The following is a 19,270-nucleotide window of genomic DNA, read 5'->3' as shown; positions in this document are numbered from 1 at the left end:
AAGCTCCGAGAACAAAACGAGGTCCTCCCACCGTTTGTACACGACCACATTACGTACGCTTGTTAGTTGGATTCTTTCTTATGTTTGTTCACAATATCACTCAAGCTGTAACTTATAGTAAGCTGAAGTTTTGTCATTTCCGATAGCTACGTTCAAAAAGCAGATATAGGACACCATACACTTCAAATCTTGGATCCGGAATTTGCTGCGGATCTACTGCCTTCACCGCTGTGGTGCGTGGCGCCGGAAGCGTCAAGAAGCGCTGCATGGTTTTCATAAGAGAAGCAGAAAGTTAGGAGAAAGGATTACGTCTCGCAGCCAGCCTTGACAAGTGAGCATTCCATGAAGCCAGCCCTTTCCTCTGTGGTGGCGTCGGGATCAGGGAGAAAGAATCCAGACTTGCTGAGACATATGTTCACGGCTCTTTCAGGCGCTTTACTTTTTCTAGCTGGTCTCCGTCTCCCTGGCGTCTTTCACTCCCTGCCGTGCTTCCTCCATTCTGTTTTCTCCTGGCTGGAAAGATTGCATATGGAACAGTACACAGCATGGCGTGGTGCAGTGTAGTGTTGTGCGGTTTGCCGTTAGGAACATGCACTACATCCATTTTAAGCTTATGGCTACCGTCAGCCAATCAGTCTGCCTTCCCGGTTGGCGTTTCATGTTTACATCTGCATCGCTTACGGGGGGGCGAGCAATTCTTTTTTTCGAATGGGGAACGTCGCAGTTGACTGATGATTCATTCAGTGCAAGCTTCACTTTGCGCGGGCTTGCGTAGAATTACTTTGCCATGTGCTGTTTTCTTACTTGTAAAAACCTGTATTTCTTGAGGCATGTATTAGAAGGTCATTATCAAGGAAGGTTTGGAGCTTTCTTATGATAGTGCAGCTGGTCATGTGCACACATTGGAGAAATATTCCACGATGGCTTCGCTGAATAAAGATTTGAGTAGCGCTTGCCCGTTGACTTTTATTTGGAACATGTGTGTATGTGTGTACATTTGTGTTTGTGTATGTGTGCGTGAGAGAGAGCGTGTGTACATGTGTAACATGTATGTGGAAGGGGGAAGGTGTGCGTGCGTTCTTTTACCATTTGATGAGGTCCGTTGTAGAGTATCCGTGCCTTATTGCGAATTCATCAGCTTCTCGTAGAATGAGCAGCTTATAAATATGCGTACGTTTTCATTAAAAAACGCGCATAGAGTAACTGTGCTGTATTTTTGCTCTCGTCCATGCAGTTCTGTGCCGAGAAGTACCACCACGCCACATATGACCACACCATCGCTGGTTATGACGTCAACTACGATTACGCTCCTAGCAATTGCGAGCCCAGGATGCCTCGTTCGTACACTCGCACCATTATCATTAGCTACATCGCCCAACATATCAAGTTTTCTACCGAAGGGCCGTATAAATGCGCCAGTTTTCGTTGGGCTCAACAGAATTAATCTTTATGCTCAAGAATAGTTTGTCATTAAAGCTTACGTTCTGGGACATGTAATATTCAGGATTTTGATTGTTTTGCAATCTGGTATCTCTTGCTAGCTCATATATATAACAAAATGGAACAACCCATTTCGCACAAATAGAAATCATGATAGCGTAAATACAGGTGCAAATTCCCCCCCCCCCCTCCCGCCCACAACTTTCTCTTTATATCCTTGGAAATATCCGAGTATACTGTGAAAAACATACAGTGTTGGCACTGTAGTGCACCGTGGAGATCTCGTGCTGGAATTACAGCGCGTGTTATGCAAGGACGTTACGGAAGTACTCCTACAATGTGGGTAAGCAGCTGAGGCATCACGGCTGGATGCGCCGCTTAAGGAGTAAGAAGAAACTCATTAGGAACTAAAAGAAGACAAACAAAGGAAGAAGTAACTTGCCAGTGGCACTTTTGATAGCGGAATGTGTCTTACCTGCAGATTTAAAAAAACGCGTAATACAGAAATAAACGGTAAACAAAACGAAATAAAAATTAATTAGAATTACAAAACCATTTTGCTTTCAACTAGTCTGCTTAAGTTGCATGGATTTTTAAAAACAAATTCTTTCATCGCCAGTAACCCCCACTTCCCCGTGTCAGCTGTATTTTTGGACATATTATCGCGGTCGGATCTAGGAGATTGTGCAGCCTAAAAATATGTTCGCTACGTGCAGCTGGATATTTACCCCTGGGACGACTGGTCGCTCTTAAGATTTCCGTATATATGTTTGATTCAAATGACGTTGAGCTAAAAGCCAGATCCGTTATCCCGTCATCTAGGACGAGAACATCCGTGCATTGTATCGAGAGGAAGGCGGTTTGATCCGGGCTACGCGCCGAAAATTGAGAAGATGCGGTCTCTGGCCCCCAACCTGCGGATTTAACGCAGATCTGCTAGGGCCTGCGTTATATGCGCTAATTCCGCCTCGCTTTATATGGGAGGGTTGCACGAGCGCTGCAGCCTCGTGGTAGAAGTAGAAGACTGTCCCTGCTGCTGTCCGGTGGGTCGCCTCTCGCTGCGAAAATTCCTTAGACGCGTCGGGACGCACGCAGCTGCTGGAGCCTAAATATGGGTGAGGAGATTCGTCGCCTATTTTTGCAGCCTTCTGTCATGCTTGTAATGATTGAACGTAATCGCTGGGCATCAACCAAACCGCAGAGTTACGAATGCCAGGGTAAATGCCCATTTTCTGGCATTTAATTATTATGCCTCGTTGAATATAGCCATATTGGGATAACAATGCAACTGCAGGGGATACAGACGCCCTAGTAGTGTTCATTGGAGTTGTACAGTGACGCCTTCTACGGCTCGCACGAACGGGCCCTTCACATGCGGTAAAGATAATGAGTGATTTGTATACGAATGTTCTTGAATGACAATGCTTACAGGGTCCGCTCTCTGGACGCTCATTTAACCTCCGTAGAAAACTTGTCGTGTTTACACACCAAGTTTGAACATGTGGCGAACGTGCAGGAAATGAGCAGTAGGATGCGATCTTCAGACCGAGTGTGTGCATCTCACATCTAGTGAAATGAGACTGATGCCTCGTAGGAAGTATCGTCTTGCTGCTAAATACATTTCAGGACGCAACGTGAACACCGCATTGATGTTTGCCGATAGATTTGGCATATTTTGTTCAAATGGCTTTTTTATATGCTCTGATCCATAAAGTTAAAACCACGCACTTCGCAGTATAACTAGAGCTTGCGACTTCTGTAACCATACTAATGGAGAATCTCTATTCGCTTGCTTATTATTTTCGCATGTTATACGTCAAAGTAAAAAAAAATGGCTGTGGCTTAGGTAAGGTTAAGCCCAGGATGCGAATCATACTAGCCTTTATTTTAGTTGTTGAACCACTGTTTAGCCTGGTGAACTGCTGTTGCTTGGCTATATTTGGTTCGGCTAGACGAAGAAACAACTCATGCATTACTTCTTCGCCTTCAAGAGTGGAACGCGACAGCGTTCCCGTCGACCCGCCAAGGGGTGTAAGACAATGGGCTACAGGGCAGCGACTACGCGCCCCGCATTGGACGCGGTGAGCGTCGAGCAAAGCAGCGTTCGGCGCGGCAACGAAATGTGCGCCTGAGCAAGAGACGCACGCCTTAGAAACAGCGCGTTTCTAAGGCAACACCGCATTCACTAGAGGCGCTTTTGTACCGCTTTGAAGCGTTGCACTCGTGGCTCAGTGGTAGCGTCTCCGTCCCACACTCCGGAGACCCTGGTTCGATTCCCACCCAGCCCGTCTTGCAAGAGTTGAGCCAAAGGCACTTCTCCTCTGTCGTGACGTCACGGTGTCACGTGATTTCATGGTCACCGCCGCGCCTGAGGAGCTGGGTTGAGCCCTCGTAATATGCTTCGCATAAAAATATATAAATTTGGCAGCCATTCCACTCTGTAAAGGTGGAAGACCAGCGACGCTTACAAATGGTAGATCGAAATGTACAACCCAAGGATACATAACTATTTTGGTGTTCTTTAACATTTCACGCTTTACTATGACTTTGTGGTCACTACCGTAGACGAGAACGGGAGTTTGATCGTCATCAGCCGGACCCAGCACCCATTCAAAGTGCGCGTTCATAAAGTCGTCTGCGTCACGCTTCGAAGAGGCAGGTCAAACGTACAGTCACGTTCATAGATTTGGAGACCATGCGAGGCAGTGGCCGCGTATGGCCGTGGAATGCGTGCGCCGTCTTGCGGCTCGGTGTCTGCCATGGAGGAAGGAAACTGAGGAGAGGCCCTACACCCTCCGCGCGCTAGGAGAAAAGTGTGGACGAAATGACGTAATTTGTTCTCCTCTTTATGCAGATTTTTTTATTTCTTTGCTGCGGTGGTCACGCCTTTAGGGCCACAATGGCGGCTTTGTCTTGCTGCTGTGCGTTCACGCGAGTTGCTCCGTAGGTTTCTTACCGTGGCAAAGGCGCCGTGCGGGCAGGTTCGCGTTGGTCTCCATGTTTTGTTGCGCGGCGTTATCTCGACCGTGCTCTACTGGATGTTGCTGTGGCCAGGTGGGACACGAGGAACCAAAGTTCGTGAAATGAACGCGCATGGAACGCTGTGCGCAATGTACCGCGCCACGGCAATGGCAACAGACCAAGAAATATCTGCGGGTAATTTTGCCCTCTTTGGCAGAATCATGCTAACGTGCTAACGATTGTTTAGTATTGCTGCGGCTTTAGCTTCGACTTTAGCTTCGCAAAGAGTCACGTCATGGCCTCTCCTGAGTTTCCTTCCTCGGTGGTGTCTGCTGTCGAGAGTGTCGCAGCGCGCACGCGCGTCCATCCTGCCTCGCTGGCCTGCTCGCTCGCTCGCTGCGCACCCGCGAACGCGCCGTTCACAGGAATTTGTGGCCGCCACCGCCAGTAGTGTTGTTCGCGAAGCAGCGGCGTGGCATCTTCGATCGCCTTGGTCCGATCTCGGCGCTGTCTTCGATGAATCTCGACGCGCTCTGTTCAGTTGCTGCAGCGTCACAAAGCTGCACTATGCAAAATTTGTGAGAACGGGAGTGAGAGTGTAGCCAATCAGCAGCCGTTATAAGAATTCGTGCCTTGCGAAGCCAGTGTCGTAGCCGAGCGGATTATCGCTCGAACTTCACAACTCTAGTCACGCTCTGCTCCCAGCAGACGACGTGCTCGTAATCAAAATGATGGACAAGAGCATGCCGTCATTTTGACCTCACCAAAAACAACAACAACCTCCCCGGACCTTTGTCGTCCGGGGAGTTTACTGTTTGCCAATTGGCACCTCTCTCCCTGCCTTGTCACAAATTTAACATACTGTCACTTTGTGGCAATGCAGCAGCTGGACAGAACGGGAAACGAACAAATATCTCCGATCGCACCCCTGGTGGCAACGAACGCAAATTACGTTAATCGGCCCGCGCGCCAGTGCGCAGCGAGTGAGCACACAGACCAGTGAGATAGGATGGACGCGCATGCGCACTGTGATACTCTCAACAACAGGCACCTAGCCGCCAGTTGGCGCGCGCATGCACACGGCCACAGGCTCGCACGGTCTCCAAATTTAGGAACGCGACTGTACATGGTGGCAACGACCATCCGGTCGCCAGTCTTTACACCACACACGTCGGCACAAGACGCCGGGCTTTCTAGTTGATGCTTGATGGACGAAAGGCGGGGCCGTCGGTGGCGACTGCGTCGTTCCTCACGTTATGGCAACTCCGCGCGCTTGCTAGTCGACTCGACGGTCGAACGTGGCGCCGGTGTACCCCTACACTTGCATGAAGAGGTCGGTCCATGTCTCGTAGAGAAACGTCCACTGCGTGCAGATGACACCGACCTGACGTTCAGAGCAGCCACCGAGAAGGTATATTAGAGCGAAAGCTCTTCTACGCTATCTCTAGCAAGGTCGTTCATCGCGTCGCGGTTATCTTGAGCGGCCAGAAAGTAAACGTGGCAGTTGTGACGTCATGCCACACGATCCGCAGTGAAGAGGTGTTGCAGCTGCGCTCGCTAGGAGCGTCGCCGAGGCGGCACCACGTAACTTGGCAATGGGTCTAACCGCTGCGTTGCCGCCGCTTGGTCGCTCAGTCTCGCCATGGATGGCGCGCCGGTTGAGCCGTCAGTGCGTGCGCTACTGGGCAAGTTTCATCTTAACTCAGTCTTCTAGTCGATATAGCTAGAAGGCAAGCTGCGAAATATCAAGCAACAGCAAAGCTACCAGCTGAAAAACCCGAGCAAAGGGAGGCCACATTAGCAGGTTATAGATGAGCTTACCAAGTGCCGAAGCGTGCCAAGATCGCAGCTACTGCAGCTGGCAGCCACACGAACTACAAGGAGAACACGAAGCCGTAGATACAAGTAAGGACAGCCACAACGAACGTTTGACAAACCACACCCTTCGGCTTCCGGCAAGCTGGACTGCGACGGCCAGGTTTCACTACGACTTCACGGGTAACCGCTTCGGCAGAGTGTGTTCTGTTTCTGAAAGTCTGTCGCCTAATTTTAATCAAACATCTGTGCATAGTCTTTGTAAAACCAAGCCAAACAGACCTCTCGCTCGCGATAACTTGGTTTACGATATTTAAACATCAGCCAAATTTAACAGTTTTACGAATCTAGGCGCACAAGCTTTGGTGACGGCGCGAGCGTAGTGGTTATCTTGCCGCCCGAATTCGTCCAGCAGATCGCGGTCTAAATTCTCTCGGACGTAGTAGAACGTGCGATATCCGTTGGCGTTTTTGAAGCATAGCCGATGCAGCTGAATCGAGCTGACATACCGCTGGGTCTGCGGCGCGATGTAAACGCTTGCGCGCCGCGTCGCAGGCCGCGCGATGCCTGCGGTCGCCTTTCCGCCGCTGCTCTCAGAGTCGGTCCTCGTAAATACCACCACGCAGTGTTCTTCCGATATTTTCTGGCGTTTCGTCACCCAGCGTCGCTCGGCGTAAAGAGACATCTGAGCAGGTCACGCCCTTGCCGCCGGAAGCGGCTCGATGAGCACCGACCAATCAGCGCTGGTCCGTGTGCCGCTCGCGTGGCTGGACGCTCTGTGTAGGCGTTCACGCGACGACGCCGAGAGACGCAACGCCAGAACATACCGCCAACAAAGCTTGATATGGGGCGCCCTTTTAGAGCGCAGCTCTTTGGCGTCCGTTCCTGGGTTTCACGTCGTCGGCGGCGTTGTCGTCGGCCTCGTAACGAACTCCGCCCCCCTTTCATCCCCCCAGCGCTAGCAGCGACCGACTGATACCGCTGGATGCCGCTGACGCCCCTAGAGAGTCAAGATAACGTGACTTGCATAGAACACCGTCGCCGCCATGCAGAAAGAGGAGGAAAGGGTCCCCCCCCCCCTGTTCTTGTGTGGCGGATAGGGTGCTCTTCAGTTGCGGACGCACCGGTTATTTCACGTAGGCCCCGGCACGTCGACGAATACGTGACCACCTTCCCACGGCTAGACCTGGTTCTTAGCGCTGCGGAAGCGAGGGTATCATATTGTTCGTGTCGGCATCGGTGGCGTTGTCCCTGAAACCAACTCCGCAGCTGGGGTTGACTCACTATCGGCGTCAGCGGCATCAGTCAGTCGCTGCTATCTCTTCCCTCCTCCCTTTATCGTGTTGTCCGCTTGCTGCGCGCGCTTCTGCCCCCATCGTTTGCCGCTGGGTGTACACGCCGCCCCCCTCCCCCCTCTTCCTCTGAGTCTCCGGTTGTCAAAGCGCCAGCTTGAACTTAATTCCTTTCTTCGCTCCTCCTCCAATGCAACCCCTGTGCGGTGGTACCAAGTCGAACATATATCAGTCTATTTCTCCGACCACAAAGCTTCCTTCATGACTGTCAAGAACTGTTAGTGGAGTCTTTGTTAAAGGAATACGTGTGAAAAATAAACAAAAAATTCTGTGATAGCGCATACATGTGTTGCTCGATTCTTTTGCCTCAATGTATCGAAAAGGTGAAACAGCTTATTTGCTGCGCTCAAATTTCGCATTAGGAAGTAACGTAATCGTCGGTAATTTTTTCGCTGTTCTTCGGGCGTACGAACCACTCGTGGCCGTTCCGTAGGACGCTGGAATGATGGGCGCCAACGTGGCCATCTGTGGGTGGAGGCGACGATGCCGAACGCGCGAGCAGTGGCACGAGCCCGTTCGGGCGCTTGCCCCGATGGGCGCCGCGACGCCCTGTGAAAAATATATAAAGCTTAAAAAGCTTCTTTCGTCATTTCTTCACTTGATGACGCTAGCTTCTTTACAAAAAACTCCACTTGAAGCGGCGCGAAAACGGCAACATACGAACAATAATACGGCAGCGTATGTGTGTGTGTGTCGTCTGGTTGTGTGGCTGGAATATGCCGCGTTTCGTCGCCAGGGTGGCGTGCAACGCACTCTGTTCGACGCGCTGCCTATCCAGCGCTGGTTCCCCATAGGAAGCTCTGTTCCCCATCGCTGTGCAAGCGGCGTTGCTGTTGCTGCGGCAATGGCGGCCATCTTAAGAGGGGCGCTGGCATGCACTCTGTGACAAACTATGTGGACACTGCATGTGCATTTCTGCCTTCGCCGTGAGTTTCCCTATGAGTGAAAGCGTGTGAGAGTGAGCCGGCTAACGCGGTTAAATTTCGGCGGCCTGGATGCGGGCCCTCTCCAGTGGTGCGCGACACCTGGGGGTGAGGCGAGGGAGAGTCGGCGTTCTTCTCCGGCTCCTGCTAGGACGCCTAGATGTCCTCCCCTGCCGCCATCCCGTTCAAAGTAGAAACAACTGCGGCGTCTACTAGGGCGTTGGCCGTGCGAATCGCGGACGCCATCGTAGACGCCTTTGGTGGGCGCCGTAGGGACGCGTTGCCGGCGCTTGTGTGTCTTGAAAGCGTCTGCTACGTGGCTAAAGTACGCACCCGCGTGGGCCTCATCTTCAAAGCAATCTGCGATGTTTGCAGAGTACGTGTAGTGCCTGTGGCTTCGTATGCGCTGTGCATTCGACGTTTCGTACGACGTGAAGTGACAGATGCACGTGCTTCCCCTTGCAAGCGGAACTGTTTCAAGACATTGCTCACTTCCCTGTGTTACTAAAATGAAAGACTTCGCCGAGCAGATTGGTTCTATCGAACTCTCCATTACACGCTGAATATGTTTACTACTGCGTGACAGCCTGTTGATTTAGGGACTTCCCATTTTTGTTTATACCAACCTACTAATTTCCTAATCAGAAGTTGAATGGAACAAGCCTTATTGCTCTGTTATCTTTTTATATAGGAGAAGGCATTATCAGATTCTATATGTTAGCAAAACAAACGCAGCCATATCCGAAACACGCCCTCCTAGCTCCTTAGTTGAGGTTCTGGTCAAGTCATATTATAATTTGCCATAGGCAATGCGATACATTTACAGGCATTGGTCCCAAAACAAGTTCTCAACTTTCCACCATGTAGCCACAAAAGGAGAAAAGTTCGAGAGAGCTTGGAAACGTCGAATTGTTTTCCAATGTGGCGCGAGGGTGTATTGGTGTTGAAATCGAGCCAAACTCTAGTGGCACTTGTTAAACAATATACTTGATATCTAATTCGCAACGATCTTTGTTTCTTCGGCTTTTCAGGTGAGCTCGACGACTCAGACAGTAAGTAAACGCTTTCATTTTCTGTTTTGCATGGAAGGTCACTATTTGTTTGCCTGAGTCCATTGCCAGTAAAGAATATCAGATGAGGAGTAGGTTGCCGTTAACGATTGCGCAGGGCTCTCTTCTTTGGATTATTATTTGTCGCTATCTTTGTAGACTCCTATATACACCTACATGTGTGTATATATAATAGGCCCGCACACAGGCACAATGGCAAAAACATGCGTTTATATGTGTATGAGTGTGTGTGTATTTTTGTGGCGGGCGACAGAAAGAGAGAGCTGGAATATACACAGGAAGAAACTGGCAAAGAAAGTGAAGCTAAAAGTGCAATTTAAGGAAAGCGATATTCTCCTCACTTTAATTCACGTCATCGATTGGACGCGGGTTGGAACGGATGCGGCGCCAAAGCGGTTCTTACTAGACGGCAGCCCGATTCGAAACCGCGTTGCCCCAGGAATGCTTGCTTGACGGTATTAATAAATTCTCAGTTTTCACGTGCGCCAACTCGCTGCGGATCTCAGAAGCCACACGCGGACTTTGCGGGTATAGGCATTCAGTGTAACATGGCTTAATTTTGTATCAAAATAATCTCGTTCGCAAATATGACAGTCTTGTTACCGAAACTCAGCCTCTTGCTTTTATTTCTTCAAATATTCCAGTCATACTCATTGTGGATTCACATCGGTAACAATACAGGTGATGTCATTGGCCTGAAAGCCCGGCCTACTTCGTCGTCTCACTCGGAACCCAGCGCCCAAATGCTTGGAGAAGAAACTAGAGCATGTGATCAATTTGCAGACATCCCCACCTCAAAGCCCCGCTTCATGCAGTTGCCAAGGGCTACTAGCGACCTTTTATATGGTGTAACCTAGATATATCAGATCACATCTTCAGGCGATTTGCGGATGTGAAACTCACGTATGTTCATCTCGCTTTCGGCACTTGCTTCATATACGGGGCATAGGTCGGCACACTCATTCGTGAGTTCGCTCAATCACACTAATTCCCACTCATTCCAAAGGCGTGAGTTCGAGTGAGCCCCAGTGAGTGTGCGTGGAGGTGAGTGGGAGTGAGTGCCAGTGAGCTCCTAAAGGCTATTTGTTAAAACAAAATATGTCTTATTCAAGGACTTATTGTTGTTCTAACATTAAAAAAAATGGCTGTGGCTTAGGTAAGGTTAAGCCCAGGATGCGAAGCATACTAGCCTTTATTTTAGTTCTTGAACCACTGTTTAGCCTGGTGAACTGCTGTTACTTGGCTATATTTGGTTCGGCTAGACGAAGAAACAACTCATGCATTACTGCTTCGCCTTCAAGAGTGGAATGCGACAGCGTTCCCGTCGACCCACCAAGGGGTGTAAGACAATGGGCTACAGGGCAGTGACTACGCGCCCCGCATTGGACGCGGTGAGCGTCGAGCAAAGCAGCGTTCGGCGCGGCAACGAAATGTGCGCCCGAGCAAGAGACGCACGCCTTAGAAACAGCTCGTTTCTAAGGCCACACCGCATTCACTAGAGGCGCTTTTGTACCGCTTTGAAGCATCGTACTCGTGGCTCAGTGGTAGCGTCTCCGTCCCACACTCCGGAGACCCTGGTTCGATTCCCACCCAGCCCGTCTTGCAAGAGTTGAGCCAAAGCCACTTCTCCTCTGTCGTGACGTCACGGTGTCACGTGATTTCAAGGCGACACCGCCGCGCCTGAGGAGCTGGGTTGAGCTCTCGTAATATGCTTCGCATAAAATTAAGGTTGAAGAAGGCAAAACTCCGTGAAGTTCGCGGCTTGTGCGTTGCCGTTCACATTACCAGGAAATACACTTGTATTGGTTTTGTGAATTTGCCATCATTTGCAGGTGCTAGAAATCACGACTCAACCAGATATTTCTGATGCCTTTGAGTGCCCGAAGCATTAGTTTATATGAATAAGTGATAGAATTATCGGTTCAGTTTGGAGGAAGTTGAACGGCTTCCAATGAATGCACATTTCAGAAGCGCGTGCGTGCGAAGACTGAAATAGTATTTAAGCAAAACTTACTCGTAATATGCGGATACAAACCAGCCATGTCTCTACAAGAAAATTTCTCCCGTTGAAAACTCAATCTTTCAAAAAAATATTATAATGGAGTGCGTATTTAGATGTCATGCCCGGTTCTCTTTTCTGAGCAGTTGTCTTTCACTCTCCATGTACACCCGTGAGCAAAAGTATACGGACCACAGGGTCGCCGAAAAAACAGAATTCCTTCGTAATTAATACGCATAAACGGAAACTGACGAGTGCACTGGAAAATTCGTAATGCCAAGTTTGGGCTGGAGGCTTTCATTTCAAGATGCATTCACAGACAGAGAAGATAATTATTTTTATCGCGCAGTCCCTGGTCCGTATACTTTTGCTCACGAGTGTACATCAGTGCTATTGCGATGCATTTGAGTGCTCGTGAAAACAAACCCCACTGTTACGGCGCGTCTTTGTTCGTCGCTTACGAAATTCATCACCGCGTAGCGGTTTTTTAAGGAATGCATGGAATAGAACACTTCCTGTTCTCTAAAATGTGCAACGTGTGACTTCTCGCTTGTGCTGTAAGCGTACTCCAGCTCGGGTAATTAATCGCCATGGCTCGTGCAATAACTGAACAACTAAACAAAAGAGGCAGAAATAACCTAACTAATAAAAAAACAAAATATGGAACAGACATGACTGTTAGTTCAATGGCAAACCGCTTGACAAACTCTTATTAGTGTCCACGCTTGCTAAAGACGTGATCAATATATCAGAACGCTCATATAATCACTTAAATAAATGCTTCTATCTTGAATTGGAGACCGTGTCCTTGCATAGATTGACAAGAGTGATTAAAAATGGCCCTTTAAAATATTTTAAAATTTTCCATATAAATTACGCATGATTCAGCGTACTTCTGAAATATAATAGTAATTTCCGTTGTATTTGCCAACACTACGATTATGATTAAGAGGCTCCGCGCTGTGGCGCACACCGGATTAACATTAAACACCGGGGGTTCAGGCATTTCGGCCCCTTCGAAATGCGGCCGCCGCTGCCAGTGCTCGAACTGGCATGTTCGAGCCTAGCAACGCTACTTTTCACATATAATGGCGCTTCGCAAAACCACAAGAACAGTCTGAAATGATAGGACAAACACCAAAGCCAATAGCCAGTGAATTTTGTTACCTGCAGTTTAACGTGTCTACCAAATTTGTGCAGTGCCCCATATTTGTTATACTTCGCCTCAATACAGCTTTTATTTATTTATATTTTTATTTATACATACTGCAGCGCAATTTGCGCTATAGCAGGAGTGGGTTAAGAAAAGGTACAGAAAATACATTGGAGTATAGAGTGGTAGACAGAAGTGAACACTTTTAAAGAGCACAGACGAAAGGAAAATAGAGAAATAAACACAAGTGAACACTTACAAAAAAAAACTGGCTGTGGCTTAGCTAAGGTTAAGCCCAGGATGCGAAGCATACTAGCCTTTATTTTAACGCGACAGCGTTAAGGAGCTCGTGTCGCAGAAAAGCCGGTGTAGTCGGCGTCGACTCAGGCGTGCGGCGCTTGCTCAGGCGCACATTTCGTTGTCGCGCCGAACGCTGCGTTGCTCGACGCTCACCGCGTCCTATGCGGGGCGCGTAGTCGCTGCGCCATAGCAAAGCCACTTAGAAACAGTCTCTGTAGCACGCCGCAACCTTCGCTTCTCATTCCAACGAGCAGCTCTGTCTCCAGGAGGCATCTCACCTCGTGAGTGTCTAGCAGAGGCAAGCGCAGCTGCTTATATACCGCCGCGATGCCACGAGCGACGGCGCGAGTTGGAGCCCCGTTTCTCCTCTGTCGTGACGTCACGGTGTCACGTGGTATTGAAGACGACACCGCCGCGCCTTAGGAGCTGGGTTGAGCTCTAGTAATATGCTTCGCATAAAAGAGGACTGATGAAAGAAAATAAAGGAAAAATACACAAGAAGTTATACAAATGCTGCCTGACATGGGTGAGCACGATTATGCATCTGGGATGGCGGTTGCAAAAATTTGGGAAGAACATGAGCGAATGGACTCAGGTAATGAACTCAAGTCTTCGATTGAGCTGGGAAAAAAGCTGAATTTGAACATGTTAGTACGTGCGTAGCGGGATATCAAGTTTAGGCCGTGATGTCTTCTCGTTGATGATCCCGGCGCGAAGTTAATGTAATTATCATTTGAGAGCCTAACTAAAGGATTGACAATGCAATGCAAGAATTTTAATGATTCGACATGGTGACGAGAAGATAGCGTGTTTAGGTTCAAGGAAGAAAATGTAGAAGAGGCCGAAAAGTCGCGATCGTAACGATGACATATAAATTGTACAGCTTTTTGCTGTATAGCTTCTAGTTTATTAATATCTAACTGCTTATGCGGGCTCCAAACTACAGATGCATAATCAAGAACAGGGTGGATTAGACATTTATACATTAGTAACATTGTGTCTTTAGGAGATCGGGTTAGCGTTCGCCTCAAGTAACCTAATTTTTTTAGTGCTTTACTGCATACGTAATCAATGTGGTTGGACCATGACATGTTATGCGTAAAAATGACACCAACATGCGTATACTCAGCAACCTTATCTACAGTATGGCCATTGAACGAGTAACTGAAAAGGGAGGGGGAAGATTTGTTGCAGACAGACATCAGAATGGTTTTGTTGAAATTAATGTTCATTTGCCAAGTGTTACAGCAATCGCAACATCTAGAAAACGACTCTTGAAGGCCATAATGATCATTAGAAGATTTAATCACTTCATATAGAATGAACTTCCATGAAGAAGGTACAGTAGAGGATGATAAGGACTTTCTGAATATGACTGACAGATATTTTGATGACCACAACGAATAACGAACAAGGAACGCGTTCTGTATACCATCCGGGCCGGTGCATTTCTTAGCATCCAGGTTTAATATAAGGTTGAGGATGCCTTCGCAGTTTATCTCAACATCACTGAATGCTTCAGAAGAAACTATATTGGAAAGTGTCGGGATAAAGTTGTTATCGGAAACAAACACGGATTGGAAATACTTGTTGAAAGCATCGAATAACACCGCCGGGTCGTTGATGACGTCAATATCTATTCTGAAAGAAGTGGATGAAGCATCGCGAGGTAAAATAGAAGACCAAAATTTTCGTGGGTTAGTTCTTAACAAATTGTGCAGGCGAACGAGAAAAAAGAAATCCTTGGCATTTTGCAACTTAAAGATTGAGTTCATTATTTGCCTTAACATATCTATCCAACGCCATGGGATCAGCGCCTCTTCTGGAATGCTTTAACCTTCACCTTGGTGGCAAAGTGAAAAAAAAATCTGCAAAATCTTCCAATTCACTGAGTTTCTTCGGAGCTGACAAATATACTTACTATGGAGACATATCTCCTCAGCCTAATCACCTCGCGTTCCCGCTTCCTATCGTCACTTTACACTCGCCCTCAAGTATTTGGCGGCAAAAAGAAAAGACAATAGGCACATATTAGCCAGAAAATACCGCTTCAATCTAACGTTTCTAAACAATTTTTATTGATAAACAGTTTCTAAACAGCTTTCTAAACAACTCACACATTTCTGAAGGCTTGTTCAACCACTGCCTGTGCAATCATTATTTTTTGTTATAGTTGTGACAGAAAACCATGGACGGGGGAGAAAGAAGCTAAATATTTCTGACCACAGCTTAGTCTGGAGGCTCATAAAAATGAAACATGACACTGTTGATTTAACTACTAGAATGAAAATTAAGTCTGCGATTCTAGCATTTACAATACAGCAGGCCGAAGAATTGAAACTTCTGGAAATAGAAAAGAGGCAAACTATTCGAACAATAAATGGCTTGTACACTAAAATGAAGTAAATGGTGCTTGACAGCATCCTTCCCGTTTCTGGAATCGCGAAGAATATTTCAAATGTTCCATAAATCATGTGTTCAGGAATGCAGCTTTCGTGCAATGTAATATGGGTAGAGGAAAAGCTTTGAGGTTTTTTTCTCGCCTACTTACATCTTTGCTTAACATCATCTATCATTTCACAGTATTTTCTAATAATATTTGGGGTGTTACGTGCCAAAACCACTTTCTGATTATGAGGCACGCCGTAGTGGAGGACTCCGGAAATTTTGACCACCTGGGGTTCTTTAACGTGCGCATAAATCTAAGCACACGGGTGTTTTCGCATTTCGCCCCCATCGAAATGCGGCCGCCGTGGCCGGGATTCGATCCCGCGACCTTCACAGTATTTTCTAAAATATTACACATGCCCTTTTGTTTGAAAGGCTTCGCGCTTGTATTTTACGAAATGGAAGCTTGTGAATATTAAACATGGAATATATTAGTTACCACACTCGTACACAGCTCATATATTCCCCCTGTAGAGGAAACGAATGTTCCAACTGTCATGTCTTGGGCTCCAGAAAATACGTGCCATGAGCTCGTCTCGCTGAAATGATACTTCCCTTTTGCAACCATATGGTTGAGTCGAGCTTCGCATTTGCAGAAGGTAAGTATTCACTTTAAAGCAACACAAAGGCTTTTTATGTGATTACATTAACAAGGAATTGGTGACTAATATAATAGGCTTGTTGAAAAGCATGCTAGATACAATGATGTCTTGTTTGGTTTCCTGTAATACTTAATTAAACCTAAAACAATTTGATAACATTACGAGTCTTCCCACAGGCATAGCAGCGCAGAATCATTTGTCAGTATAATTTGTACATAATTTCAGAAGAATTTCATCAGAGTAGCATTAGAAAGCCAGGGTCAATAAATCCCCAAGAAATCGCTGCATACGCGTGTCTACGTCAATGTGTGTATTTGCCCGGATCGAGAAACGCTTTATTCTCTTGTATATATATATATATATATATATATATATATATATATATATATATATATATATATATATATATATATATATATATATATATATATATATATATATATATATCCGCTAGCAATTAAAATCCTTGGTATTTGGTGGTTCACTTGCTTAGTGGCAATATTCTTGCAAAATAGTAGAGGTAGCTGATACATCGACACAAAAGCTACTAAACTTTCCTAGTTTCGCGATTAGAATTCGTATTTAAGAACACCAACATTTGATTTTACACTTCTAGTGGGATTCTGTGCTCACCATTTATTATGAAACTTGACCTCCACAAGGGTCTTTTTGTATTCACAGAGGAGAGGTTGAACACAAATAAGCACCCCCCTCCACCCTTGATGACTTTGCTGATCCTGTATTGCACGACGGTTTAGAAGACAGCTAGATCAGATAACATATGGGTTCTCGTCCTTCAGGCTTCCAAAAAGAAGACTTGTCACTTGCGTGGTGCGTTGTTGTGTTGTGGTTTACTCCTCTGAAGGCGAAATGAGTGTCGGGAGCGTACACATTTACCATGATGATCTCTGACGCGAAATGCGTGTTTCCTTGACAAATGAAGTGACGTTCCCCTGAAATACGATTGTAGTTTACTTAATTAGGAAATCTTGATGGTTACCTTTTAGTTGACAGAACTTGTCCACAAAAACCAGCCTTATGACCCACCTGCGCAAGCATCATATACTTAGCTGACCTAGCAATTTAATTAATTAACAGAGTTTCTTCATGGTTACGTATTAACTAGTTGTATTGCATTGTCACTGTCGTCACTGTATTTCGGCTGCTCGCTCTGTTTAGGTAATATATAGATACTTTCAATTATTGGTTCTTGAACAATAAACAAAATAGTAGTAAATTATTTTCTTTTCAGAGGCTCAAAACCCGCGAAAAAAATAGCGTTTTTGTAGCTCAAACACCTAAAACGATCCTTTAAAGTTGCTCGAGTCACTGTACTACTGAATATTTATCTCCCCATGCAGACATCATTTGCAAGACAATAACTGCTTTGCAAAAAGACATTATTTCGCCTTAGAAAATAATTTTAGAAGAAATGCATTTTTTACAACAAATAAACGAAATAAATAAAATTGTTCCATCAATTGCCTCTATTGTTACATTGCTTACGGCATAAGTACACATGAAGAACATAAAGTGATCGTCGTAACAGTCCGTATCCGTGTTTCCGCATTTCAAAATGACCGCGCTAAGCGAAGTAACTGTCGTAGAATTATTTTTCTTTAATTGATTACGCAGCTGCGCCGCGAAATGCGCCTCGCAGAGCGACCGTTATGTGACATAGCAGCGGCATCAAATGAAGCTTGGTTATGCGGCGCGGTAAAGCGGTCCGTGTCACCCTTCATGTTGAAGTTACTACCTATCCGATGGTGAGGTACACATATCTCCACTCAGGGAAGACGGAAATGCGGTGGCAGTTCATTTTACGCCAAGCTCTTTGGCTACGGATGGGTTTGACAAAGAGAGGCCGTGTCGTGGTGTCGCGTTGTCTAAGAAAGGAAACTGAAGAAAACAATTCATGCGAGTTATTTTTTGTCTACGTTCCAATTTCAAAGTCTAAAAGGATCGATATTGACTTTTATGTCCATTCCTCTAAACTTCATTATATAGACATGCTCCATAAGATCGGTGTGAACCTAGTTGAAATATTCGCATGACTGTTCGGTAAATAGATTGATTTGCTTTTTTTGAAAGTCAGGTGCACCGGAGCACGTGTGAGTGAATAAAGTTTACCTCGTAGACCAAGCTGTTGATGCCGAAGGTGAGCGGCCACCGTAATACCGATAGCCATGGCCCTGTGCTGATAGCTTGTCCCAGTTCATCAGCCGTATTTGGTCCACTGGTTTAGGGCTTGTCAACTGTGACTCCCACTGATTGGGTTGGCTGCTTTGAATGAACAGTGTCCGGGGGGTATTTTCACATTCCTAGACCATGTGGTAAATGGTTTCTGGTGTATTGCAGAATTGGCAGTCCTTTGGTGACGTTGAGGGGTAGACTGCGTATAGTAGAGTTGCGAGGAGGTATTTGTGCAGCTCAAGTCGGCGTAAGATGACGGCTTCGCTGTTAAGCTTCATGTGTGGTCGCAGATATTTCCTCCCTGGGACCAGGCGAATAATATATAGTTATGCAATTAGAATAGCTGCTGTACACTTTAGTGTTTAGTTTAAGCATTCCAAGTGAGAAAATTGCATTGCAATGCTTCTTTCTGCGCTTGTCGCACCTTCGTGGCAGCCTTATATATTGCTTTCCTGTGAACACCCTTGTGCCGTAGCTCTTGGCTGCAATTGCATAGAAACTGACCTACGAGCTTCAGCAACCCGTTGGAAAGTGCATACAAGTATAAAGCTTCCATGTGTCTCTAATGGAGCATGAAACCCGACTCAATCAGGGGTGCATAGAGATCTCTACAAGACAGGCGAAGTTTCACTCTACATGTGAGAGCTACCAAGAACGTCTGCTAAGAGTGTTTTCATATACACTGGCTGGCACTATTAATTGTGAATAAAAATGCACTACCTAAGTTGGTAAACAAATACTGTTGTTGGGTTAAGCTGGAAGCTTCGTAAGTAAAATACGAACCAAAATACCTGTGCTTAATTGGTCGGCCTTCGGACGTAGAAAGACAAGTGGCGTGACCTTAAAAAATTGTAGATAAAACATTTTTGGGCATCTTATTCTTTGGCAAACAATTTCAATTTTGCTTAGCATGCACGTTTTTCTAGAAGCTGAAAGTATCCTTGCACTTTACGGCTTACCGAATAGGCAGTGCCTTCTGAATACTTTTGCAGATAAGCCATTTGGCATCATGCT

General features: G+C 46.5%; 2 protein-coding genes across 13 annotated transcripts in view; both read left to right on the top strand.

Moving 5' to 3' along the window:
- Positions 1 to 1,575, top strand: part of LOC139048802 (uncharacterized) — an 83,907-nt gene extending 82,332 nt beyond the window's left edge. For 2 of the 7 annotated variants that reach the window (XM_070523507.1, XM_070523503.1), the window contains one exon: positions 1,235 to 1,570. In XM_070523507.1, the coding sequence (XP_070379608.1) occupies positions 1,235 to 1,444 (210 nt within the window). In that variant the 3' untranslated portion in view covers positions 1,445 to 1,570. Of the gene's footprint in view, positions 1 to 1,234 lie in introns of all 7 variants that reach the window. The other 5 variants (XM_070523508.1, XM_070523502.1, XM_070523504.1 and 2 more) reach the window with 5 other exon arrangements.
- Positions 1,576 to 2,455: 880 nt separating this feature from the next.
- Positions 2,456 to 19,270, top strand: part of LOC135921763 (uncharacterized) — a 238,070-nt gene continuing 221,255 nt past the window's right edge. The window contains exons 1-2 of one of the 6 annotated variants that reach the window (XM_065456063.2): positions 2,456 to 2,555; positions 9,523 to 9,543. Coding sequence is in view for 3 of the 6 variants with exons in the window: in XM_070523495.1 (XP_070379596.1) it covers positions 6,213 to 6,399; positions 9,523 to 9,543 (208 nt within the window). In the remaining 3 variants the exon portion in view is untranslated. Of the gene's footprint in view, positions 2,556 to 2,646; positions 2,658 to 4,576; positions 4,597 to 5,672; positions 6,400 to 9,522; positions 9,544 to 15,973; positions 16,061 to 19,270 lie in introns of those variants that run through there. The other 5 variants (XM_065456062.2, XM_070523497.1, XM_070523498.1 and 2 more) reach the window with 5 other exon arrangements.

The sequence above is a fragment of the Dermacentor albipictus genome, chromosome 8 (assembly GCF_038994185.2).
Source record: "Dermacentor albipictus isolate Rhodes 1998 colony chromosome 8, USDA_Dalb.pri_finalv2, whole genome shotgun sequence".
Lineage (NCBI taxonomy): Eukaryota > Metazoa > Arthropoda > Arachnida > Ixodida > Ixodidae > Dermacentor > Dermacentor albipictus.
Note: the sequence above shows the minus strand (reverse complement) of the source record. Positions and strands in the feature narration are given on the sequence as shown.